At 34.8% G+C, this 27,273-nt stretch overlaps 1 protein-coding gene across 2 annotated transcripts in view; it reads left to right on the top strand.

The window, feature by feature from the left end:
- Nucleotides 1-26,287, top strand: part of LOC123547154 (prominin-1-like) — a 48,435-nt gene extending 22,148 nt beyond the window's left edge. The window contains exons 8-28 of one of the 2 annotated variants that reach the window (XM_053551444.1): nt 1,485-1,684; nt 3,223-3,297; nt 4,061-4,124; nt 4,611-4,687; nt 5,564-5,655; nt 7,866-8,018; nt 9,190-9,316; nt 9,882-9,988; nt 10,357-10,441; nt 10,669-10,806; nt 11,600-11,689; nt 12,313-12,387; nt 13,826-13,879; nt 14,619-14,699; nt 15,078-15,146; nt 15,827-15,919; nt 16,202-16,392; nt 18,309-18,347; nt 20,718-20,756; nt 22,769-22,801; nt 24,030-24,166. In XM_053551444.1, the coding sequence (XP_053407419.1) occupies nt 1,485-1,684; nt 3,223-3,297; nt 4,061-4,124; nt 4,611-4,687; nt 5,564-5,655; nt 7,866-8,018; nt 9,190-9,316; nt 9,882-9,988; nt 10,357-10,441; nt 10,669-10,806; nt 11,600-11,689; nt 12,313-12,387; nt 13,826-13,879; nt 14,619-14,699; nt 15,078-15,146; nt 15,827-15,919; nt 16,202-16,392; nt 18,309-18,347; nt 20,718-20,756; nt 22,769 (1,850 nt within the window). In that variant the 3' untranslated portion in view covers nt 22,770-22,801; nt 24,030-24,166. Of the gene's footprint in view, nt 1-1,484; nt 1,685-3,222; nt 3,298-4,060; nt 4,125-4,610; nt 4,688-5,563; nt 5,656-7,865; nt 8,019-9,189; nt 9,317-9,881; nt 9,989-10,356; nt 10,442-10,668; nt 10,807-11,599; nt 11,690-12,312; nt 12,388-13,825; nt 13,880-14,618; nt 14,700-15,077; nt 15,147-15,826; nt 15,920-16,201; nt 16,393-18,308; nt 18,348-20,717; nt 20,757-22,768; nt 22,802-24,029 lie in introns of both variants that reach the window. The other variant, XM_053551443.1, reaches the window with a different exon arrangement.
- Nucleotides 26,288-27,273: the final 986 nt, after the last annotated feature.

Raw genomic sequence — 27,273 nt, 5'->3', positions numbered from 1 at the left:
AACCACCTTTGGTCTAAAACTAGGTCACAATTGACATATTATAGGGAACATATTGTTAGCACTTAGATGTTACATTTTTTGCCTGATCTACATAAAAGCTGCAGATCGCAATGTTTGTTTTAATGAAATCTAGGTCATGTTCAAAACTGAGTCATCTAAGGTAACAACCAAGTTTAGGTTTGCCGTACAGGGCCTTCAGGGAACTTTTGTTTAAAGTATGTTACATCAGCCTGGTATTATTTTTTGAGTCGGCTAAAGGCTGAAAGCCTTTTGACGAGTCCTTGCTGTTCAGCGATTCTCTAAATGGACCGAATAACACGTGAAGGGATGTAGTTCCATTAGATTTCTCAAATTTCAAACAGTTCACTGCATGAATGAAGTTAAGTTGTGTCAATTCCCTTTGCTATGACCAATATACGATGTAATCTGTCATATTTATAACTTGTAATTGTGCAATACTCGAATGTAACTCATTAAGCATTAATGTGCATTTTAAGAATTGCGCAGGCTTACAAAGCTTGCGTAACATCCAGCGAAAGACAAAAAATAGTTCCACAGGGCTCCAGATAAGATGCGTATTAGCGTAAATTACGTATAGAAATAATGCAAATACGCATGTCTAATAATTTCTAAGCGTATAAAAACGTATATAAAATTACAGAAACGCACACAATGCTTTTTTAAAAACAAAATCTGAATCGTCTGGATGCGTTACGTAACATAGCCGATCAGCCTTAATTCTCCCACATTGAACGTATACACGCATCGTATGATTTCTATAAACTTTGCGTGGGTTGAATTTTGCAGTCAGTAAACGGATAAATTATCGGAAGAAGAAGCTCTTTTTGGTTTGTTTAGTTACTACTGACATTAAAAATGATTTTAATTCTTATTTTTCGAGAAATAAACAAATCGGCGAAACATTAAATTGTATTTTCTTGTAGTTTTTGAAATCGAAAGTAGATCGTCTATGTTTGGCTGCTTTCACGAAACGAAACAACTTTTTTATGAAAAGATTTAAATAAGAGGTAATTTAACCGTAAACTTCAATGTCAGATACTGCCAATTGCTGCTAAATGTCTCCGTATCATCACAATTTGTAAAATATATTGTTGAAACTGGAGAAAAGTGTAATCGTATCCGGATATAATATTTTGGGTAAATATCGAGCTGTGTTATGAAATTTTAAGAAAAAAAAACTAAAAACAAACTGAAACTGGTAGACTATACTGTCAGTACATCAATCATTAGCCGACTCAGGTCTTTCAGGCCTTTGATTAATGTATAAATCAATAGACATGGCATTATCACATGGTGTTTCTTGTTCTATTGAGCATTTACGTTTATTTGGTACCATGGTTACAGTTACATGTGATATCTTATTAATATGAAATATCATAGACTTCATAAAAATTGATATACATTAATGATACAATTTCAAATTATATACATATGTCAGAACTTTATATTTTTATACGATTCAGGTTTAGACAATGCAGATGCAGCGCTGTCAGCGATTGAGTCGAACAAAACAGCTATGGAGACAGCGGTCACCGACCTTCAGACTGCACTGACGGACGTCACTAACACCCTTGATGCTGTATTTACAACTTGTGGTGCAAACTGTCCTGCCGTAGGAAGACCGGATTACAATGGATCTTCACCGGACATAGACACAAGTGCAGTAAGTGTTATAAAACTTGAAGTTTATTGTTAAGACCTTCTCACGAAGCTCGATTGTTTAGAAAAGTTCGTTGTCCGAATTAGTTCAAATAATCAGCCTTTTAACATACATGTTAAATCTGATATTGAAGAATTTGTTTTCTTTTACATACAAGTTTGATATGGTAAAAATTATATTTATTTGTTGTTTTTTTGCAGAACTGTATATTTATCTAACAATTTGTTTCAAAGCAGTTTATAATGTTAATTATATTAGAACGTATTATATGCAACTGTATTTATAAAAAAATAAAGAAAACAATAGCGATAATGACATGAAAAGCACACAACGTGTATAAAATACAGTCAACACGCCAATAGCGGATCATTTGAAAATAAAACGTTAATCTCCCTTAAACGTAGGAGAGTATACAATATTTAAGTATGCAGTTATATAGACTTATGAATTAGCAATTCTTAGACAAAAGAAGATGGATCTAATCTAATGACTTTGAGTTCATGAGTAGATAACCCTTGCAACCCATGTTTCCTGACTTGGATTTTAGCACTCTCGAATTCTTCAAAGTAGAATATTTTTGAGCATACCTCGCAGTTTCTTAGATAAAACCACACAAATCTGGTACCATTTTGAAGAGTGAAACACGCACTTTCATAGGAATAATGTGACTTTGAATGTTTGATTGACTTTGATAAAAATAAGTGCCATCAAGCAGGGACGGCCATTAAACCAATAGAGGATCACCCATTTCAGGGATTAGCAAAAGGTTGTTTATTTTGCTTAAAATAGATATCAATACTTGATTTGATTTTGTAATGGTTTGAACTTGCAAATTTAGGTAAATGAATAAGGTTCTGTGCATCAGTATTTTGATTTTAGTTTTAAATATAGTTGGTGCTATTTATGCATAGAATTATAACTGAAAACTAGCGCTATATCTTTTACCTAGTAACTCCTGTTTGAAATGTAAACGTACTGATTCTTATTATATTCTGCCTTGAAATGTTTATTTCTAATACCACAGTCATGTTTTGTCAAAAAAAAAATCTACTCTTAAATGGATAGAAAATATGATAAATTAGGCGATCCCCTATTGGCAAAAGTGCCCGCCTATTGGTGAATCGGACAGGTTTAAATATTTCTCCATAACTTCAGACATAAAAAATCGATGCAAATTAATCAAACATTTATATGAATGCGAGCAATACTTCAAAGTGTTAGTAAGTTTAGATATCATGAAAATCTAAACATTCTTCACTACATGCTAAAAGTGTAGATAGTGATCCGCTACTGGCGAGTTATCTGTATTTGAAGCATACTGTTACAACATTAAGTACTTGTAACTTCCTTTGTTCTACCGTCAAACTTAAGTTCAAGAGGATCAGACCACAAACTAGACTATTACAAGGCATTGCCATGTTGCACAGGCAAACATGTGCCAGACGTTTGATATCAAAAAATCTTTGGAGCACCGCAAGTATTATTCTACTATTTCGAAACATTTTATCTTCAGAGACGCTTACGGATCAATTAAATTTTAGTTTCCAGATTTGAGCGACGCCCGAACAAGTATGGACGACGCAAAAGGAACTAATCTAACAGAGGAGATTATTAATGTGAGTTAACCTCAACGCTTCCAGTGGGTGACGATGTGATGTATAAGTATCTCTCACAAAAATAGTAAAATGTGTTATAAATTATTGTAATATTATTATCTTTTTTGTTTATGAACAAAAACATATGAGCCGCGCCATGTGAAAACCAACATAGCGGCTTTGCGACCAGCATGGATCCATGCTGTTTGCTTTCAAAGCCTATTGCAAATAGAGAAACCGTTAGCGAACAACATGGGTCCTGACCGGACTGCACGGATGCGCAGGCTGGTCTGGACCCATGCTGGTCGCAAAGCCACTATGTTGGTTTTTTCATGGCGCGGCTCATATCTTTTTCATCTGTGTATGGAATTGAATACATGACTGTATTAATAGTTTTCTGTGTAACCCTCATGAACAGACTCGATCAAGCCGAGTCTTACATTTGTATTTTACTTGGTTGTGTTCCATGTTTCCAAAGGCTCTTCTTATTGATTTTATCATTCGTTAAACAGAAGAAAGGATCACGTCACGCAAGAATGTAATTGATAGGACCAAAGGGAGAGAATATCTCGCAAGGTTAATTTCAAGACAAACTTTATCGTCTCAAAATGTGATATCCTTCAAGATTGCAGCTGTAACGTGACGACACTAATTAATTGCATAAACGAAATATGCAGTAATTATATTAGTAAGTAATTCATAAAGTTGTACATAGAAGCAAAAGCCTATCAGAAAAGATACGCGTTTTCAAAGTGTTAGACATTTTTTCCTTAATACATTATAGGGAGAAGCAGAAGTTGATGATATACCAGACAGAGTAGTCCGTGATTCTAACACGACACGAGAAGGTTAGTATTCTTCACAACTTCACGACAATTTGCCCTTTCTTACGCATGCGCATTTTGCTTAGATAAGCTACAGCAAGTATTTTTGTCTGCCCGTTAGGATAACTTGTATAAACATTTCACTTTGTCCAAACTTTTCAACAGTGACCTAATGCGCTATTACACACTGTTGTACTTCTGAATATACAGGTATATACATTTCAATTTGCCTGAGCGACCACCCGTGTTAAACAGAAACCAGTCGGCTAACATTCCAAATTGACTTTTGTTCTAATTTCAACTTGTCTTAAACAGCCTACTGTCTCAAGCAGTCAGACTGTGGCGCCCCCTTCGCTGCTTAAAGCAGTATTGACAATACATGGAATATACGACGAAACTTGATCAGTTTCAGTATATTAATGTCGCCGCCGTTTATTAACAGGATTTACACATTTTTGCTGTATTTCTTCTAGACTTTTCAAAAGAATATTCAAAATACTTTTTTTGCAGACTTAAAGACGACTATATCAGATCTAAGTGACGATTTGGAGGATATTGTTGATCAAATCTCGGATGTTAATAATCGGGTATGTTTTTACATTTGTAACAATATGCATGGTTACTGGCGGCAATACAGATCCGTTTTGTTTCAACGCCGTTTAGCAAAGCAGTATTTACGTTGCATACGGCGGTCGATCAAGGTAACAGTACCAAGGTATCAACATGAACGGAACAAAGGTATTTCATAGATTGCATTTTATAAGCAGCTTACCTGTACTAACACAGTGATAAAAAAGAAGTTATACGTTCGCTTAAATTACATACAATGTATTTACTCTTTATTTGAGTCTTGCCAACGAAAAAGTCGAACGTTCTAGATAAAAATCTAAAGTAATAGAATTGTCATACTATACAGTGATTAAAATGAGCTGCGCTATGAGAAAATCAACATAGTGGCTTTGTGACCAGCATGGATCCAGACCAGCCTGCGCCTTCGCGCAGTCTGGTCAGGATCCATGCTGTTCGCTAACGGTTTCTCTAATTGCAATAGGCTTTGAAAGCGAACAGCATGGATCCTGGCCAGACTGCGCTGGATGCGCAGGCAGGTCTGGATCCATGCTGGTCGCAAACGCACTATGTTGGTTTTCTCATGGCGCAGCTCAAATAATTATTTTAGCTGGAATCATGTTACTAAAGTACTGACATAATACATGGTCACATTAAAAAATGGTGAATTATATAATGTTTTATTGTTTGTCAGGTAGGTGGGATATTTCTACATAGCACAGACTTGATTTTAGCACATAAGACATACAACGTGTGATAACCTATTCGTGCAAAAAGATAAAAATATTTTTACATACCATTTGTGTTATCATTTATCGGCTTGAGTCGGTTTACTTGAGTACTGACATAAGATCACTTTAGAGAACTGAAACTGTATATGATTTGTTGTTTTTCAGATAAGCGGGGAGAATGCTACTATTGACCTTGATAAGCTGATACTTGATATAAAGGACTACAAAGAGATGTTAGAGACATATGACAAATACAGGTATGGAAAAAAAAAATGAGGCATTATTTTGATTTATAATATCATTTTATGCCTTCGTGTCATTTTTTCCAGTAATGTTAAATCCGATTTAAACCTGATTTTCTTTTCAAAGCATTACTGGTACTGATGATAAACTCGGACAGAAAATGGGGTTTTTTACCTGTAACTTTTTTATTTCTGCAAATTGTTATCAATGGTTGGTTAATAATTACATAATTTAAATTTATGTTTAGCAAGCAGACTCACAAGAAGTGAGGCCCTGAAAGGAGTATGTAAAAGGGGGACTGTACGAACGTCGACTGATGATAAATTCGACCACTTTGTCATTTAAAAAAATCTCCATAGTATTATATTGAAACCGTCCTAAAAATGATGCAACAGTCATTCCCGATCAAGTAATGAAAAGTGACCCAATGTCAGGCCTTCATGTATTGACAGTGCGCCAAAAACCATCCTCTTCCCCAGTATTTTTGGGTAAATATTTTTTAAACGGACAAATGTAAGTCATTTATTTATACAGAATATTTACCAATTTTGTTTTTGTTTACACCAGTTGGTGTTGTAAGTGGTTGCTACTAGACGGCATGTTCAGTTATATAAAAAACCAATTGCAATTGAATAATTTGAAGGTGGTCGACTTTATCACCTGTTCAAGTTTATCATCAGTACCTGTATGATATTCTTACTACAATCAGCCAACAGAGAAAGATAGGGTCATGTGCTCAGTTCTTTTGCTACTAGTATAGTAGATTGATTTAAAAAGTTTAGACCTCAAGACAGTTTTCAATATGGGAGTAGTTTAAAAATCACTTTTTAATGATATTTTCACGAACAAGAGACTTCTATCATGCGTATTTTAATAAAACTTCTCATTACCCGATATTATATGGTTAGGTATAAGTCTGTGTGTGTCTAATAGTTGCGTGATGCGCCTAGTGTGTTAGTGGGGTTGGTGGGTTGGGCTTGTCACTTCTCGCTTTTCAGCTCTCACCGCTGGCATGCAGGTTTCCTGTAGTGGGGAGCAGTATTTGTAAGTCTCTCCCGCGCCAGTACATAGCCTCTCCGCAACAAGCCCTATCGTAGTGCGTCTTCGCCCGCGACACGGATCAACTGGGCACCTTACGGCCCCAGGCTAGACTACGGAGGACTTGGAGGTGATCTGCCCCTAAAGGTGCTATGGGTGAAATAGCTCCACTGCCTTGTGGATGACTAGGCTAAGGGAAACAACCCTGACAGAAATATCGGAGTGAAGTCCCGTAGGCGGTTCTCTATGTCAAACTCTGTCTAGACTCCGGCAACTTCTGCATCTAGTTTCAACTCCAGCCGTCTTGACCATGTCTTGCCACTGGATCCAGTTGAACCTAGACGAGAGAGTGAGGTTGGTTACGCGCAGTCCACCTTCACTTTAAACAAAGTCATCAGCGCAAGTCATACTCTCTCTACACGCAAGCACCTACACAGCACCACACACTCACAAGTCCTGTGGCAATTGGAAAATGACAAAGCAGCAGGTGAGGATACATTGGAAGCTGTAGTCATGACCCTCCACACAGGCGGCCCAAGATATTGGTCGTCAGCTCACTGACCAAGACAGCAGTAGCTCCCGGCAGCACCTTGGGTGACTGAGCAGCCCTCTTTAGGACCGCACTACTCACCTCCGGAGAATGGGGAAGGGACTAGAAAAGGTGTCCTAAACATTGCCTGTCTCAACACACCTCGGTCAGTTTACCGCGACTTGCTAGGATTCCCACTAAGCGGTCGAAAACAAGAAGAATCCAGACAATTGGGAGGAGCTTGCTGAGAACAAATCCTTAAGGCGCTCAAAAATCAAGCAGGGAGCCAGATATGAAAATCACCGTGTCAGTCAAGCTAAACAGAAAAGGCATCAACGAAAATCTAGGGTAGCATCAGTCACTGTACCAACTGGCCCATCTTGTCCGGAGTGCGGTCGCGTATTTCATGCACGAATAGGATTAGTCAGCCACCTACGCCACCTACGCACACACAACAACAAACCAACGCGACATGCTTCGCAGAGATGAGATGGTCATCATCGCAGTCGAAGGACGAACTATATTAATTAAGTCCATGTACTTATTTTTGAGATATCTGCAAGTTGTTCCTTTACTTCAAGCTGATTTAATGGTATTATTTAAAAAATGCTCAGGTATTAATTTACGAAAATATAAATAATGCGTTTAATTTTTAAGATGGTATGGAGGAGTAGGTCTGGCTTCTATATGCTTGCTGGTTATTGTATTCGACACAATTGGACTGCTTTTCGGAATCTTTGGAACGAGTACAAGCACACCACCAGATCAGCGAGGGTGTATTTCAAACTGCGGTGGAATAATGCTTATGGTGTAAGTTTATTTTTATTATATTCTTATGGCTTTAAAGAAACAATTTGAATAAATGAATTGCAAATACTACCTCTGATGTAGAGGGTCGTGTCCGTGGCATATGTGCAATGAATCTCATTGTCTCAAATCACTAACCTAGTTTGAATTTATCTCAGTTTTAAGTTCAAAGCAATCTCTCCAGAGCTAACACAGCATAAAATGTTGTACACAGGGTTTTGCACTGTAGAGCTTGTATATAAGTCTTTGCTGTGTAGGAACTGCTTGGAATGTTATACAGATTTTTTTTCTAAAAAGGCTAATTTGATAAGTAAACATTTTGTGAAAAGAAAATATCTACCTTGGTTGAGATACTAACCGTTTTCAGCTGTTGTTAACATAGATTTACCATTTACTAGTATATTGTATTTAAAGTGACCCAGCACTTGCTTACACATCCTTTTTGCGGAAGATTCTTATACATAAAAAAGACGCTTTAAAATGAAATGGAATTATCACTTCTGATAAAATTGTCTCTGTTCCAAATGTATTGCCACATCTGCAATATTCAGGGTTTTTAGGTGGCGTATGACGTTTTATGAAATTTTATAAGGCTAAATCACCAAAAGTGCATGTTGTTATATCTAGTGAGTATATAAATCTATACATTGTTTAGAAAGGTCTTTGCGTCAGAAATATTGCTTTTTCTGATAAAATCTTTCTCCTATATTTATCGAAGTGAAACTCTTATTTAAACGAATTTCAGTCTTTAACACTTATTTAAAGAATTATACATACAGATTCTGAAAAATAACTGAACTACAAAATAATGTTAAACAGTTCAAACAGAAGCATACGAAAAACACTGGGGGTGAGAAGAAAACTCGCACAGAATCCCCAAACTGGGCACGGGGCCTGTACGAAGCATTTTGAACCACCAACTGTGGTAGGACACCCACAACCCCCATTACAAAAATAAATGGAAACGGAACGTAGAGCTTATACAGGTCAATGTCTTACAGATTATCAGTTTTTCAACGACTCTTACAGCTTATGGTACATTTTGTAACCAGTATAACCAAACTTTTTAATCCATTTTATGCACTGTTGTCAGCTTGAGGGGACTGTTACGCCGACGGGAAGTTTATTTGATATAATATGTTGATTTTCGCAATAAAGTTTCTCTATTTACTAGCTCTGCGGCTTTGATCTTCATATTTTCGGCCTTTTTGATGTTGCTGACATTCTTGACCTTTATACCTGGAGCTCCAATCCACAAAGTCTTTTGTGAACCAGTGACAGACCTAGAGGAATTGGAAAGGGTAAGATAATATATATACATAAAATAAGCAGTATACTTCCGAAATTTGAAGACGCAATAGTGGTGTAACTTGTATTTTCTACTAGGACAGCAAAATCATCACTTATATCATAATACAGTTTTAACTCTTACCATGCTAAATTTCTATAAAAGGGGTACTTACCAAAAAAGATACTGACTGAACGACGAACAGTGCTGACCATGATCAGCCTGTACGCAGGCTGATCTTGGTCTGCAAACGTGGTATATAATTTAGTTCGTCGATAAATTTCTGTAAACTGTTCGCATTTGTTTGTAGCTAAGTCTTTATTATGAGGTATATCATTTAGCCCATTGATACAGTTCTGTCAGCTGTTCTCATTTTACTTTTGGAGAAGCGTATTACTGTTGGAAGGAATTCGCTATATGTATGCAACTGATATTCGAGTTAGGGATCGTGTGTCCATACAAAATATAAAGATGAAAGGCTACATATGTAAAGCTGGAACACCGATATTAACTAGTACACCGTGTACAGTTCTTTTTCATATATTGAAATCATAACTTTTGTAATAATATTTTTTCAGTATCTGACAATTTACAACGACCAGCAAGTTGGAGAGGGCAAATATTTCTTTGCAGATATTGTACTTGGTAACGACACAATACCTCTGACAGTCACAGACGCATTAAAGTAATTTATATACTTAATATACTATTCAGTTTCTATCAGGAAATATATGTTATATAATAATTATCCATGTATATAATAACCTAACCCATGAAAGCGACATTTATATGTTTTTGTCCCTTGAATATCATTTAAACAATAGTTCTTGTCATTTGTTTTCTGAATATATCATTTCCGGGAAGAAAGTTGCGCAGTGAATTTTATTCAAGGACATTTTTAAATCCCCAGTTTTACGTATCATGTTTTGATTTTAAATTATCTAAAATGGTTTCTTGTTATTCACAGTGCAGTCTTTTTTAAAAAGGAAAAGAAATCGGCCATAACAAATTTCACAAATCTCTTTGCCTACCTTTTAACTCTAATTATTACAGGAATTGCAAAGACGGACAGGGTGCATTCACTGCATTCAAACTAGACAACAGATTCGACTTGGCAGATATGCTAAATTACTCCAAGGTAAACGTGGCTATTATATTTCTATTCTTTGAATTCTCGCAAACATTAATCATTGACTAAGGTTTTGTCACTTTTTAAAAAAGTTTTATGTCATCAAATGATTTGTGCTTATGCTACTTAGGTACACTGTCTGTTTGACACTACAGTGTTTGAAACGATTTATTATGGAAATGGCAATAAATTTGGTAATTTAATTAAATTCTTTCAATTCATACATATATTGACAGACACTAGATGTACAGGCTGAAGTCGATGCAATCAACGTCAACCTTTCGTCAGTGAAAATTTACTCATCCAGTCTTCAGACACAATTAAGTGACCTAAAAGACGCAGTGAATATCAGTTTTACGGACTTCTATACTGAGGTACATGTACAAATTATTGTAAGATTGTGCATTTATTAAAGATATCGATTTTGCTATACATTTGCCTTTTAAATTTGTGGTAATGAGTAACTGTGTTCTTTTGAATTGAGAGCCCGTCCGTTTAGCTCAGTAGGGAGAGCGTAGGTCTACGGATCGCGGGGTCGCGAGTTCGATCCCAGGGCGAGGCATATGTTCTCCTTGACGATTTGATAAAAAACATTGTGTCTGAAATCATTGGTCCGCCACCTCTGATGAATCATGTGGGGAAGTTGGCAGTTACTTGCGGATAACAGGTTTGTACTGGTACAGAATCAAGGAACACTGATATGGTTAACTGCCCGCCGTTACATAACTGAAATACTTTTGAAAAACGGCGTTAAACCCAAAACAAATAAAATATATTGAATTGAACAATATTACTACGCATTCACTGTCAAGAGAGTAATATCAAACTTAAATGGGGAAGTGCTTCGTATTTATATCATTTCCAAAAAAAAGAAGAAAGGAGAAAGAGTGTTACAATCAACTAGCAGTCTGTAGGTAAGAAGCATGTTCGATTTAGATCAGCACTTGAACGCTTAAAACTGTAATATTGACTGACATATCTTTGCGTTGGTTTATGAAAGTGTGTTTGTGTAGTTCTGTTTTGAAAAAGAACTGTACACGGTGTACTAGTTAATATCGATGTTCCAGCTTTACATATGTAGCCTTTCATCTTTACATTTTGTATGGACACAGGATCCCTAACTCGAATATCAGTTGCAGAAGAAAACTAAATGATTCTTTGTTTCAGCTGGATTCAAATATAACTATTGTAAATTTGAGCAGCCTAGCTGATGATTTGGATGCTTATGCCGATCTAATAGGTGAAGCGACAGCAAAGGTATGTTGCATATTAAAGCTACTCAGTCACAGAACAAGTGAAATATTGCAAGAAATTCATGTACAAACAGGTTGCAACGTACGTGCATAAACATCATCTTATTTGTGCAACTCGATATCTCGAATTCCAAAGGATCGTGCATTTTACTTCAAGATATCCGAAATTCGACATGAAATGACATTTTGTGAATGTGTTTTCTGGACGTGACTTAAAAATGTTTTCGAGGTAGCCAGAAATTTGAGATAAGCGAGTTCCAGATATCGGGTTTCAACTGTACATATATACTGTGAAATACGAAGTATTAAAAATTACTTAAAACATGCATAAGAAGAATTTCTTATTTAGAACATTTAGTTCTAGTATTTAGAACATGTATATATGACTAGATTGTATAAGCGAAATGCCTATAACCCTTACCCTGCGAAATTTCCGTAATGAACATCTTTTAAATTGGACAGTACCATTAACTGTTAAAAGGGGTGGTTACCAAAATGATACTGACTGAATGGCGAAGACTGCTGGTCGCAAAGGCAGAATCAATCGTGTCCAGCATGATAAGGGATAATGTGGCTCTAGATATAAAGAGTATATACTGGTATAATCATAGCATAAATTTCTTACAGGCTGGTATCAAAGCTGAAGCAAATAAATTGCGAGCAATTGAGGCGGAAGAGTATGCCTATGTTGAAAGTAATGTGGTAAGAATAAACATCTCTTTGATATCATATGACATCTTTATTACAAAAGTTTTAAAAAAAAATAGAAATGAAGACATTGAATTATACTTTTAAAACATAGTAAAAATAAGTTATTATTTATCACGGTCAACTTTACCGTGCGTCTACAAAATGAAACAAGATGGTCATGATGACCCTATATCGCTCACCTGTTAAACTTGGCCTTGGAATCATCAAGATAAACTTATTGACCAAATTTCATGAAGACAGGATCATAAATGTGGACTCTACGGTGTTAACAAGCTGTTTCTTTGAGTGGTGACCTAGTTTTTGACCCAGTTTCGAATTTGGCAAAGGAATCATCAAGAAAAACAATCTTACCAAGTTTCATGAAGATATGGTCATAAATGTGGCCTCAAGAGTGTTAACAAGCTTTTCCTTTGATTTGACCTGGTGACCTAGTTTTTGACCCATATGACCCAGTTTTGAATATGACATAGGAATCATCAAGATAAACACTCTGACCAAGTTTCAAGAAGATAGGGTTATAAACATGGCCTCTAGAGTGTTAATGAGCTTTTCCTTTGATTTGACCTGGTGAACTAGTTTTTGACCCCACATGACCTAGTTTCAATCTTGGCCTATAGATTGTCAAGAAAAACATTCTTTGCAAGTTTGTATCAAATCAAACCATAAATTAAGCCTCTATATGACTGCAAAAACCAAAATAGCAATTTTTGGGCCTTTAAGGGGCCATTACTCTGGAACCCATGATGGGATCTGGCCAGTTTTCGAAAGGAACCGAGATATTATGCCAATACAAGTTGTGTGCATGTTTTATAATCATCAGTTGCAAAATGTGGTCTCTATCTTGTTCACACGCCAGAAATAGCAAATTTTGGCCCTTTAAGGGGCCATAACTCTGGAACCCATAACGGGATCTGACCAGTTTTCGATAGAAACCGAGATATTATGCCAATACAAGTTATATTTAAGTTTAATTAAAATCAATTGCAAAATGTGGTCTCTATCGTGTTCACAAGCCAAAAATAGCAAATTTTGGCCCTTAAGGGGCCATAACTCTGGAACCCATGATGGGATCTGGCCAGTTTTCGAAAGGAATTGAGATATTATGCCAATACAAGTTGTGTGCAAGTTTGATTAAAATTGATTGCAAAATATGGTCTATCGTGTTCACAAGAAATTGTGGACAGACGACGACGGACGAAGGGCGATCACAAATTTAAAGCTTACCTTGTCACTACGTGACAGGTGAGCTAAAAAAAGATATGCATGCAATACTCTATGTGGTTGCGTCAAAAACTATATCGCATTTGATTTACAAAGTTTCTATGTAATTAACAAAACAAAAATCTTCGGAAATCACACAGCAAGATACATGAATACTGAAACGTTGGCATTTTATGTTGATATATTTAATCATGACTTTTTTTTCCAGACGGCCTTGAATACATCTGTAGCTGAAATGGACGCTGTTGTTTCTAATATCCCGGTAGGTGCTCCCGCCTAACTTATGTATAGTTGAAACACGGCTTTTCGAATTCTAAGGGATCGACCATTTCACTTCGAGATAACCAAAATTCGACCTAAAAACGATATTTGTGCACTTGTCTCGGGATGGGACTTAAAAATTTTCGAGATAGCTGGAATTTTGAGATAAGCGAATTAAAGATATCGAGTTTCAGTTGTATATGTCGTACATTATGTTTATTAGATATATTATATAAAATCAATTACCGGTTTATACATACTGAACAGCTGCTGTTGATAAACGGAAACATCATTTGAAGTATGATCCACATTTAATGAAAAAGCTATATGAGCCGCATCATGAGAAAACCAACATAGTGCGTTTGCGACCAGCATGGATCCAGACCAGCCTGCGCATCCGCGCAGTCTGGTCAGAATCCATGCTGTTCGCTAATGGTTTCTCTAATTTCAATAGGCTTTGATGCGCAGGCTGGTCTGGATCCATGCTGGTCGCAAACGCACTATGTTGGTTTTCTCATGGTGCGGCTCATATATTTTTCTCTTAATTGATCAGAATCATTTAGAACGCGAGTCAGTTGTTAATGCACAAGACATTTTCCAATGTTACTTCGTTGCTTTCGTAGAGGATGAAATACATAGATATGTTATCATTTAACGGTATTTTTAAAGAGAAGCAGAAGCAATGCACACTGAAGAGAAGCAATACACATAAATATAATGTTTCCATTGTTTAATTACAGACTATGGTGGACAATTTAGACTATGGACTTCAAACTGCGGATGATTATATTCAAAATAACGGAAGTGACGTATTGAGATCGGTAGGTATTGATATACTTGCATTGATGCAATGTAGATGGAAAGATCCTGCTAGAGGATAATCAAAGCGTTACGATAAAAACAGTCATCCGAGAGCTGGATATTTTCCATCGGCACTACCTGTGTTTTGTTCACAGGAGATAACTCCTGAGGCTATTTAAATTTTGTATAATTATGTCCCTTTTCTTCTCAAATCAGAGAAGCTGAAAGTAGTGTACAAAGGTCAAGGTAGTTGCGATATAAATAATAATACTAACACTATTATAACTAGAAATTGTGACAGTTTACGATAGAACATTTCCGGTTCGATTCTATCAGACACGTACAAGATCTGATGTATTCATATTTTTTCTACATGTGTATTGAAATCTTTTTTTCAGATTTTGAATACCTACGCCAATCGTCTGCTTGGCATAATAGATTCGTATGTAGCATTCACAGATGATGCGGTAAGTTCTTGAGGTTTTGCAGAATTCACGAGATAATTTTAATGTCCCCAGTACACACATGACTGGAATTTGCATGAATTGATACTTCTCGCCTGTCTCTAGCAACGTTACGAGCTGCTTTAAAGAATGATAAAAAAATCACGTTTTTTTTTTCAAAATCACTCCCCCTTTCTGTGAATCTCCAGTTCCTTGGAAAGATTGAATTCTAGCTTGATGCACATTAAGTACGTTGTAAAATATTCTCCCAACCCACCTCAACAGAAGCTTTAGTTGGAACCTGGTTAAATGTTCATGTGATACGACCGTTTTAAGATAATTAAAAGAGCCGTGCCATGAGAAAACCAACATAGTGGGTTTGCGACACGCATGGATCCAGACCAGCCTGCGCATCCACGCATTCTGGTCAGGATCCATGCTGTTCGCTAACGGGTTCTCTAATTGCAGTAGGCTTTAAAAGCGAACAGCATGGATCCTGACCAGACTGCGCGGATGCGCAGGCTGGTCTGGATCCATGCTGGTCGCAAAGCCACTGTGTTGATTTTCTCATGGCACGGCTCAAATTAATATAAAGTAATAAATTTTCAAGGTGATAATGGCTCAAACAATTAATTTTCACGTTCTTCAGATAATTCGAAAGGAAATATCATTATAATGGTTCCATTGTTTGATTTTTTTTTCAGGTCAAAAACCAGATGGGATCATGTGAGCCTGTTTGGAACATTTACAATTCCCTGCTTGTGTACACATTTTGCTATAATCTTATGGATTGCTTCGTGAGTGTTCTCAAATGAATTTACGTAAGCTGTAAGAAATTAAATGGATTTTGCTTAGAAGATGGATACAAAAATTCTAAAAGATTCTGTTATGAAATTTAAGCTAGATTGATTTGTCTCATGTATCGTAATTTCCAAATTGCAATGAATAGTTTAGGTGGTAATTAGGTGTTTTGGTGTATCTTTTTTACGAGACATTTATCATATTTTCCATAATATACACGCTCGTCTGGTAAAATTTAGGTAGCTAGGTATTTCATTTGTTTTCATTTGTTTTTACAGAATGGATTCTGGTTTTCACTAGGATGGGTCATTTTCTTCTTCATGCCATCTGTTATCTTTTCTGTGAAGCTAGCCAAATATTTCAGACAAATGGACAGGGCAGATGATGGTCTATTAGACTCGGACACACCTCCACCTCCTTCAGCAAACGGTGAAAAGAACCCTAATGCAGGGTTAGGTCAAGAACCTGTGTAAGTTGTTTTATTTTGCAAATATCCTTTGTAAGAAAAAAAAACACAAAAAAACTTGAAGTCTTTTATTGGCTTAGTTTCAGCTATGGTGGTTTCATTGTCTCTTTGGTGTAAAAAAGTTGGCCCAAAAAGTTGTAAAAGTAAAAGTACGTTTGTTCCTCCTCAATTGACATTTCCTCGATGATATTCATTTTGTGTTGTCACAACTTCATTACTCGCATTAATCACTCGCATAAACCCATTGATGTGCATTCTCTGTTCATGAAACTCGAATTATGTTGAATAAAATACGAAGATATTAAAATTAAAAATCACGCGATTCAACCGTCTTAATTGTCTTTTTATCAAGTCAAACCAATTGTCGATTTACAACTCCTGTATGAGAGGGAAAACATGTATTATTAAGTATCTTTGATGTATATTACGTATTCATTTGGGCTACTGTACAAATACATTTACAGAACGTTGAGGGGGGAATCTAGTGCGAAGTTCTATAATTAAGCTAGTTTTGTCCGTCAAATTTGGCTTCTACGGAAAAATCGCACTTTTGATGACACTTGCTACGGTAACCGGTGTAGATTTAACTGTTTTGAATCACATGGACACACTTATAAAAAAGTGTACCGGTCTTATTTTCACAATTTGCCAACTATCAGTTGCAGTCCTTATATTTTTGCTTATTTTGTATTATCATTTTATAATTACTTTAAATCGAAACCCATCTATTATCTAGTCGCGCCTCTGTTTCACAGTGAATAATGGAATATGACAGATTACTGGCATCATTTATGCTGCTCGTATTACGACGACTAGGCATAATTCTAAGTTTTTTTCGAATAAACGATGTTATAGAGTCACTTTCGGTTAGTCAAATGGTGTCTCTCCTTTGATATATTGAAAAAGCATTGTTTTGGCCAAATTTCAGCAATGGTATCCCTGCATTTTTTGTTTTACACTATCCAGTAACTGTCATCAGCAATGGATATAATTATGATTGCTATACATCAGTGTTGACAATTTGTCCGGAGCATCTCTTCTTCATGCATGGAGGGATTTTGATGTAACAAAATTGTTCACCATATTGAGACAGAGTGTCATGCACCATGTCGCTAGGTCTAAGGTCAAGGCACATTTAGAGGTCAAAGATCAGATACAAGAATGACAATTTTGTCTCGAGCATTTCTTCTTCATACATGGAGATCTTTCAACTTTTTCTCAAAACTCGCCTATGCCTTGACCTACGAAGGGTATCTAGACTTGAGACTTACTATGACTAAAATTCTTAGCTATACATCCACTGACAAATATGCACTTCGGGCAGCATCCATCGTTGTACACGATAGCCTTTGTTTTCGTGTTTTTGAAAGTACTGTCATGATATTTGAATCATATGTGCAGTTCTGTAGCAAAAACTTTTCTTCTGACATGCTCTCGACGGGCGTATTATGTGTCTATGGTACCTTTGTTTGTGATAATTATATGGTGTCATACAACACTGGGCGTAAATTAATGTTATTTTCAGTTTAATTCCTTTAATCAGAGTTCAAACGTCTTAAATCGCCAGTATCAGGTAAAGGTTTGGTTGGAATTGTATTTATTTAATCATAGTGGTTTAGCTCTTTGGCTTAATTAATATGTGTTAGTACAAGTTTATTTAGAATTCACGTTCCAAGAAAGGTCTATCATTTATAACTAACCTTCGAGAATATATTTATTTGAATACTGAAACCATGATTCTGAATGTTTTGAAACCATTATAAAGAATTCAGTAAAGAGTTTATCATGTTAACATATTGTTAAACAACATATCCGTGAAATTATTAAAGTATATTATATCTAATGCAGCATATATTCCTATAAAAATGATACTCTTTAGTACTAGTTTTAACTGAAATATTTTCCTAATTTAATTTCAGGTCACAAGATATGCCTTCAAAGGCAAAGTTTTGGATGAGGTTTGTTTCAAATCAATTATTTAAAGACGTAAACTTTAAGATAGTTAAGGGGTTCATAAATATATGATTTCGAAAGCCTAGATCACGGACACTTCTGGTAGTATCTAGAGTATGTAGCGGTGTCAACGTGACACTGTCTGAAAAGGCCAATACCTGAAATGCTTCTTAGTTTCTCAGGGCGTATCGAGGGCTCAGTGCGAAACTAATGTAACTGTTTATAAATCACAAGGTACAATAGTTTCGCGCGCTTTTAAATAAGTGACTTTCCTGTTGATAATGATAACTTTTTAGATCCACGTTTTTCCCTAACAAGCTCTTTCCTTCATTTTCCTTTAAACATTAGACCTTTCCGTCCATGTCATATGGCATTCCTCCTTTAAACATTAAACCATTCCGTCCATGTCATATGGCGTTCAAAAGAACTTCAAGGGTTTTGAGTGGAACGTTTTGATTTTTCAAAATACGAATTTATCTTTAAAGACCGATTTTGACAGGTTATTATTCAGAAATTTCAGTCTTCATTAACACAAAACGTTTTTTCTTTCATTTCATTTTGGACATTATATGTGATAGACTGTTATATAAGTGACAGGATATTTCAATGTGTAGGGATAAAGCTTTTTTGCATCATAAAATTTACAGAATACTTAAGCCCGTCATGGCGACGACGGAAACGTATCTCGGTGGATTCTACAAATGATTTAATAAGAAACAAATATGTGTTAACGCTATTCTAGCATAAAATAAGTTAAAAGCTATTTTAAAAGAATAATCTGTCGGCAACTACAATGTAGTAATTTCTTTTTTAATGTTTTAATCATGCGTTATAAAATGATTATGTATGCGTTTTACTGTATATAAGAGTTGTTAACAGAATGTGATCTTCTTCGCATATTCTAGCATGAAAACCTACTGTAATTGTCATTTACACTCTCTGTAAACGACGATATCGGCACAATTGTTATGCTAGAAAGTCAACAGTTATTCTTGTATGAAATTGATCTGGGCATATCGTCGACGGGAGCGCATGAAATTGATCTGGGCATGTTGTTGACGGGAGAACATTCGTGTGTAAACAAGGCACTTCACGTGTTGTTGTTTTTTTTTCAAATACATTACCAGGGCCGAATCATTTGTTTTTGCGCAAAAGATATCTTGTTTATACGTGTCCTTTTCCATAAAAGTCTCCTTGTAGCAGAAAAGTTACAGTCAAATCCATACAATGGTTTGCTACATTACCTACATACCTTGATACCATCATCACATACAGAGCCGCCCCGACCCTCTCTTACTTCCCCTGTTTACCGATTCTTTGAACGATATGCAACAATATCTGTAATTATAAATAGAAGTAAAAAGCATCTGATTCAACTAAAAAAAAACATTGTACCGGAATCGTAAAGATCTCACCCAAGTATAAAAACGATACATTTAATGTTTCTTATGTGTTTTTTTATGCAAAAATAGCGATGCGACATGTTTGTTTTGTATATTAATGTCTGCAGAAGCCAAATGGTCTGTTGGTGATCAAGATACAAAACGAGTTTGCTCGGCTGCGAGGTCATAATCTCGCGTGACTTCGACATGCCCCATAATGCATGTCTTATAACTACAATATATTTGATATTCGAAAGAAGGGAAATTTAGATCTGTTGTGCTGTTGAAACAGCTTTGCCAAATAGCTTTTTTCACTTCCAAAGGTTGATCATTGAGTGGTGATAAATTAGACATTAAGTGTTCATTGATATGAGAGCACGTGCTTTTAAGACACCTTGTGATATATGCGCGTTCCATTGCGAAGTTAATGTCCGATAATGCATAACTAAAACAAAATGAAACATGTATTGGCATAGTCATTCATTTAGCTGAATACTTATTTTATGCTGTGATAACGTTAACACGTGTTTGTTTCCTGTATTAATATCTGCAAAAGTCACTGTATCACTCGGGATATATTGGTGAAACCTATCCGTTAGGACTATGATGATGTTGTACAACCAGAAAGAAACAACAGCATCCGTACTCACTACGAAAACATTTCTATGCAAAAACTCACTGTAATTTAGAAAGAAATTGATTTTTGTATGGACAAATATTTTACATACATGTAGGAATTATGTAAAATTATGCTAATGAATATGACATTGTTGTAAAAAATATCTTAAATTCACTCATGCCTTTCTACGGATTTTGGCTGTTTTAATAGTAGTATAAATTCAGTGAACTACAAAAGTCTTTTCAGATTTTTTATTGAAAAAAATAATCATATACACATTGAGATTTTACTCTGCTATTCATATGTTAATATATTATATCAGTTATGTAATAAAAATATGTAAAAAGTAATACAAGCCAATATGTATATTTCAGGAACAACAAGGTTTCTCACAAAGACAACGTTGATGATTGGTAGGATTAGACTTTTCCCAAAGCTCAACCTTTCTATTGCCAGCTTCTTTTTATCAACCGCAACTTTTGTACTGTTTTTATTTTATGCTGTGACATTTTCTATCTGTGATATTTGTATTTAGTTTTTGTTTTAAGTTTTCCACTTCTAGTATTATATTTTAGTACGAGTTTTATTTGAATCATTGACCTAATGTATTTGAAGACGTAGTTTTAAGCTATAAGAGTAACATTTGTTACTTACGAACAATTTATTGACGTGTATTAATCAGTCAGTTAAGGGTGTGACACAGTGCGTCTTCTTAAGGCAGATGGCTGCTTTAATCAGGTGAAGGTTAGAGAAACGTGGCATTTTGTAAAATTAGCTGGCTAATCGCTTATTGCAAATTGCTGCTTAATGCAGGTAGCCTCTAAAGCATGTTACGCTGAAAATATGTATAATAGCAAAGCAAGGGAGGAAACCCTTATAGTCTTCTCTAAATTTTATGCTTTTGTTATTGGACATTTATCGAGAAGATCAACTGCGGTATGATAAAAGTGGGAAAAGTCGAGGCTTGTCGAGTTGAATGTCACCTTACCTTTTCTTTTCCCACGGCCTGTAACATGTAGCAATGCTCTTTCCACTGCTAGAAGCAAGTGCTGTGTGATACTTTTTGTCGATGGATATTAGACGTAGATGCCTTGTTATTGCTGTGCTTTTAGCAATTCCATAAATAGTTTAATAATGCCGTCCCTAAAGATTTATTACCAAATATTGATATACCTTCATTCTTTTGTAAACTTTTACTTTTGTTGCTTTTTTTGTTTTGCTTGCAATATGTATATATATATATGTATATATATATATATATATATATATATATATATATATATATATATATACACCATTGTCATGTGATTTATTGTCTATTTTATCAGTGTGTAAATACTTATACAAGGAGTGAAGGAGTTTACAATATTTTGGAATAAAAATGGTATTATTTCCAGTTTATTTTTATTGGTAGCTAAGCCTTTAAGACATCTTTTGGCTAGAATTAAGTAACAGAGACGTTTGGTTATTTTCCAGTTAATTTACAAAGAAAATCTAAACATGCTTTTGACTTGCATTCATATAAAGTCAAACTTCGACATTCAGTAATGTAAGACACGTGAGAGTGTTTCACCTTATTGTTATTCAAATATCTTTTCAACACTTGTTAAAAATTGTATTTTGTTAGGTTTAAAATTGTTAATGACAGATGAGAACATTTTATCACTTATTTTCGTATATTTATATTGCATATTGCATTTAAATTTTGTATTTGATACAAACATATCGTCACCTCAGTGCTAAACGTGATAAACTGTATTGATATAAAGAAACAGAACATATATTTTATTCGGAGATAGTAAGTTTAGTGTATTCACAACATAAAATAACTAAACAAATGTTGCGTAATGGCTACTTCTCAAATTAATATTTTACACCATTATATGTTTAATTCATATGATAGTTAAGAACGATTTTACGCTAAAACTTTGACTTTTAAAGGCTCTAAAGTAGTACATTGTCTTTAAGACTGTATAGTAACTCACGATGTGCTTTAAATTTGTGTGTCAGTTGTTTAAGTGCTTTTCTTCACTTCACCACTGAATGCTTTATTGCCTCAAACAAACTTTCACAAACGACATTTCAACCTTTTACAATACGTTTCATACACAATGCAAAACCACATTACATAGGGATATTCTGCGAAACCTAACATAGCCTTGGAGAACATTCTGGAATCTTATCTGAAATAAAAAAGAAATGGAAATAAAAAGAAATGGAAATAAAAAGAAAACCTTTCTTTTACAAACTAGAAATCAACGTTTTTCTTTCTGTGTTGATATTTAATATTGTAATATTGCCACATAAGTTGGTGACATAACCCTATGTTTAATGGTTTAGTACTGCTGATATGGACATTTTCACTTTTTTTCATTTCGTGATTTAAAAAAAATCAATGTTATCTTTAGATGTCAATGCTTTTCAGATTTGTAACGGGCGTTAACATTTCATTCTAACTGTAAGTGTGATTACAACCCATTAAGTTCTTTTTAGCTAACGTGAACCAAAGGATCAGGGTGAGCTGCTCGTAATGGATGATGGTCCGGTATCCATTATCTTGTGGGTGGCGTCTATCATCATCGTGTTTCTTTCAACATCATCTCCTCTGAAGAAGCAGCTGGCTAGAATTACACCAAATGCAACCTGAAACATTTATATAACGTCTTCACTTAAGATTCTGTTTGAAAATTCTTAGCTGCCACCATAGCTAAAAGAAGAAAAGTCAACATTTCAACAACCTCTCCTCATCAATCACTTGATGAATTTTCACCAAACTTGAAAACGTAGTATCTCTGTAGGGACCTTATCAGGTTTGTTTAATGGCTCTACTTGGTTCCTTATAGTGGTCCGTAGCATTTTTTATACTATAACTCTTTCAATTTGGAAAAGCTCCTTTTACATGTAGGGGCCACCAAACTAAAGAAGGTAAGGTGAGCGACTGTGGGCCTTTTTGTCTTACTTTTTATTTTTGTAGTTTTTATATATTTTGATATTCATTCATAACCGTAAATTTCTATTTTTTCAAACAATCATGTTGGAACATTATATATGTGTGCCTCTTTAGATATGGCTTCTTCTTTTTCAATTTACATCATCTTCTGTTTTGCTTTCATATATTTCGTATATTTATGTCAATCAAATAATCAGAAAACTCATATTCTTTGATTTACTAAAAGTGTCATTTAAATATTGTATACAGCATGCACATTTCTTTGACTGTAATTTCGGATTGTTTTCTCTTAACATACTCTTATGAACAAATACGCAAGTTCGATAAGAAACTACGTTATGTCATACAAACAATATTTTCATTTCAAAGATGATTAGAGTCACTTTATAAAAGGCATTAGTACGTCCTACATTTTATAAAATGGTTTTCAGTTTTGTCAGCGGACAGTATGTAAAGAATCCGCTTTACAGGATGATATATATTCACTCTGGGAAAATATATATAACATTTGAACATTATGTATAATTTTAAACTAAATTTAGCCTTGATCAAGGAAATCATATATAATTGCAATGGTAGTGGGATACTAATGTCTTGACGCGCGTTTAAAAAAAATTATTGAATCTATTCTGAAAAATAAATAGATACATTAATATGTATTTGATTCACTAAATAAGTGATTAATATAAAGAAAAATGAAACAATGTCCAATATTTACGAATCCACATTATTTCAGCGCATCATCACCCATTCCACCTTTCCCATCAAAAGAATCACGTGACTATCTTGAGCAGGTACCGTCAAATTTATATGAAGATAGGTCTTTTAATGACATGGGGAGTAGTTCCCATCCAGTAACATTTAGCCCGAGCACATCTAACTGCGTAAATCCAGCTTCCTCTCATCCAGGGAGTTCTTGTGAGGAAGAAGTGTGTAATGACAATAAATCGCTAGTCAATGATTATGCAAAACTCAGTGCACCAGAAGAGGCGAGTACTCATATTGATGCAGATAATGATATAATCAACATAACAGTTGGTGAAACGTCAAATTTATCCGACTTTGAACAACACGAAGCAAAGCCCAAGTCAAGTGATATGACATCTTCGGAAGATCTGGAAGCAAAGACCCCTTCGAGTTTAGATGGTGATCACAAAGAACCTCCGACGACAGACTCCAAGAATGACATCTCTCCTGTGACTGAGAATGAAATAGGTAGTGACCCTATACCCCCGATACAAAATAATAAAGAAAGTCATATATTAGTACAACCAAAAGCTGACAGCGATTCCCAAAACATCTCTGTTGAACAGCAAGTTCACTCTGTTCCAGAGGAAACAGAAAAACAAACTTCTTCTATCCAAGAACTTGATAAAGAAGATACACGCGAACAGGGTTTTCCAGAAGAAACCATCGATAAAGCAGTTCTCTCTCCTAGTCCTCAAGCTTTATTGGACAATGGTGAAACCTTGCAAGGATCAGGAGAAGGTTTATCTGCAACATGTAGAGAAGAGTCAACGCTGACTCCAGTAGAGTAACTGAATGAAGAAATTGTAGAAAAAATAACACATTTCTTAAACTTCATTGATTAAAGGTTTGAAATTGTGTTTGAATATAAACTGCTGATAAATAGATAGTTATACAGTTCATGACTTGTGTTTTTTAAAAAGGTTAGTTTATTTTTAATACAAAACGTTTATATTTGTATTATCATTATTGCAATTGTTTTTGTTATCATACCACATTTATAATGCATTTTATCATGTATATACATACAGTCAAAAGTGCTTTACAGAATACATTCCAAACTAGCATACGATTACAAAGTAAAGTTGTTTGTAAGAATTATTTAATTCAAAAATAAACGCGAATTGTAACTTACAGAAATGATGCCAATTCAGCATTATTGATAAATACGATTTAAATCCTGTCGTTTATACAAAAAATGTACATTCCCTATAAAACATAAGCTTTGTTATTCCGATACTAAGTATTATTCATCGTCTAAGCAGTTTTTGTTAACTTCTCAATTGTTAGTTTTTTATTCCATGATTTATCATTAATTGTCAAAATGTAACGGAAATGAAATAAAATCATTTCATTGACCAAAGTCCTGAATTCAGGATTTGTAAACTTCTACTATTGCAAAAAAACATATTCGTTCAATCATAAGCATTTTCAAAATTAGAGCAATTAAAAAAATGCAGAGGTTTTTATTAATAAGTGTAATTTACAAGTAATAAGCTAATCTGTAATGCACAGGTCGGACTAAACGGAATATTTTTTATCTGCTTGATCGTATGATATTATTCGCAAGTATGTTGCTTTGTAAGTTGTTGCTTGCACAATAAGAAAATAACTTGTTATTAATTTATTTCAAAATTAGCGTTGTTTTCTTATTGTACTACAGTGATTTTTATCAATAGTGTTTGAACATTGTACACACACTGAACTTCGTTTATTTTATTTTTATTTACAACGTATTTGTTTAGATTAAATATGATTTTTGAAGGTGTTAAGGTTATGTATTATAATTATGCTACAGTTTATATGCTATATATAAGATAATCATTATTGCATAATATTATAAACTCAAACATGACTCATGACGTAAATGCTTTCAGATACAATAGACAACCAATGAGGTATGAAAGTACATGTAAAATAACTGCTATTCACGGCATACTAGTATAGGACTATACTGTGGTCTTATAATGTAGCACAAAGGTGCATAATAGATAACCTCAGCAATAAGTGGTTCGTACTTTAGTTAAATCTAGCATAGTTCGTTTAAATTTGAGTAGCCTTTGACCACATTATAGTCACATGTGCGAGTTTTCTTAAACCAATTTAACAGTGAATGTGATATTCTTTGCCCATTCCATTTTATGTGTTTAACAACTCTAATAGGAGGCCGGTCCTCAATATATTTTGCAGTAATTTAACCTGATTGTTGTATTTATTCTTTGTGTTGCAATAAAATTAGTTAATTAATTATGTGTGTATTTCATATTTTATGTTAATAAAGCACTAATACACGATACTATTTAGTCAACGTATAGGATCAAATTATCATATAAACTATATTTATCAACATAGCTTCTTTCCATCCCAGCCTGTAAATAGTGTAATGGCAAATAATATATAACCGATTTTATAATAAGTTTTTATTTCCTTCGAACTTAAAAAGTCCCAGTTTTACGTCAGTGAAATCCTCCAGACTGAAACCCACGATTCATATGTCGACGCAGATCTCTAGATGTAACCACATAGTACATATCAATAACTGACGAAAAGTTCAAACTAACTTGAACTTCGCTGGAGTCCGTTTCCTGGGATAACCAGTACATGTGTCATATGTTAGGTTTGGTCGTGACTCAGTGGGGCCCATGCAATATTGAGAAGAAATCCGTTTGGCATTCTTGTATTTGGAACAAATTTGCAGGAAGGTAACTTACTGTAAAAAAAGCTTGAAAATATCATAATATACTCCTGACCTAATTACTAGTACGGTCAGTTTAGGTCACAGACAGAAAACCTAAAACCTTTAAACAGTATGCAAGTAGTTTATTATGATTTTGATATGCACTACTACCTCCCCAGCTCTGTATTAATAGATAATGATTAATCTAAACATTATACTGAATAATCCACAGAATGGGTTGAAGCATTTTTCCCAATGCTGATGCGGTCAGAATATCAATAGAGTCAGTCATTTTTAAATTACTAATATCTGTCTGATAGTAGCCGAATGGAGAATAGAACATTGTGTAGTCATAAACAATGTCAGAAAGTTTCAAGTACTACCAACATCGAAAAATATGCATACTAATAATATTTCCGCTGCAGAGCTCATGTATACATCTCGATACAAATCTTATAACCAATGAACATTACGCACTTTATGAAGAGAAATCTAGTAAAGGAACATATCAAGAATAAATCTCAATTTAAACAAAGGAATGTGAAAGGTGGCTATT

The sequence above is a fragment of the Mercenaria mercenaria genome, chromosome 9, assembly GCF_021730395.1.
Source record: "Mercenaria mercenaria strain notata chromosome 9, MADL_Memer_1, whole genome shotgun sequence".
NCBI classification, from domain to species: Eukaryota; Metazoa; Mollusca; class Bivalvia; order Venerida; family Veneridae; genus Mercenaria; species Mercenaria mercenaria.
This window is presented reverse-complemented; position numbering and strand designations above follow the sequence as displayed.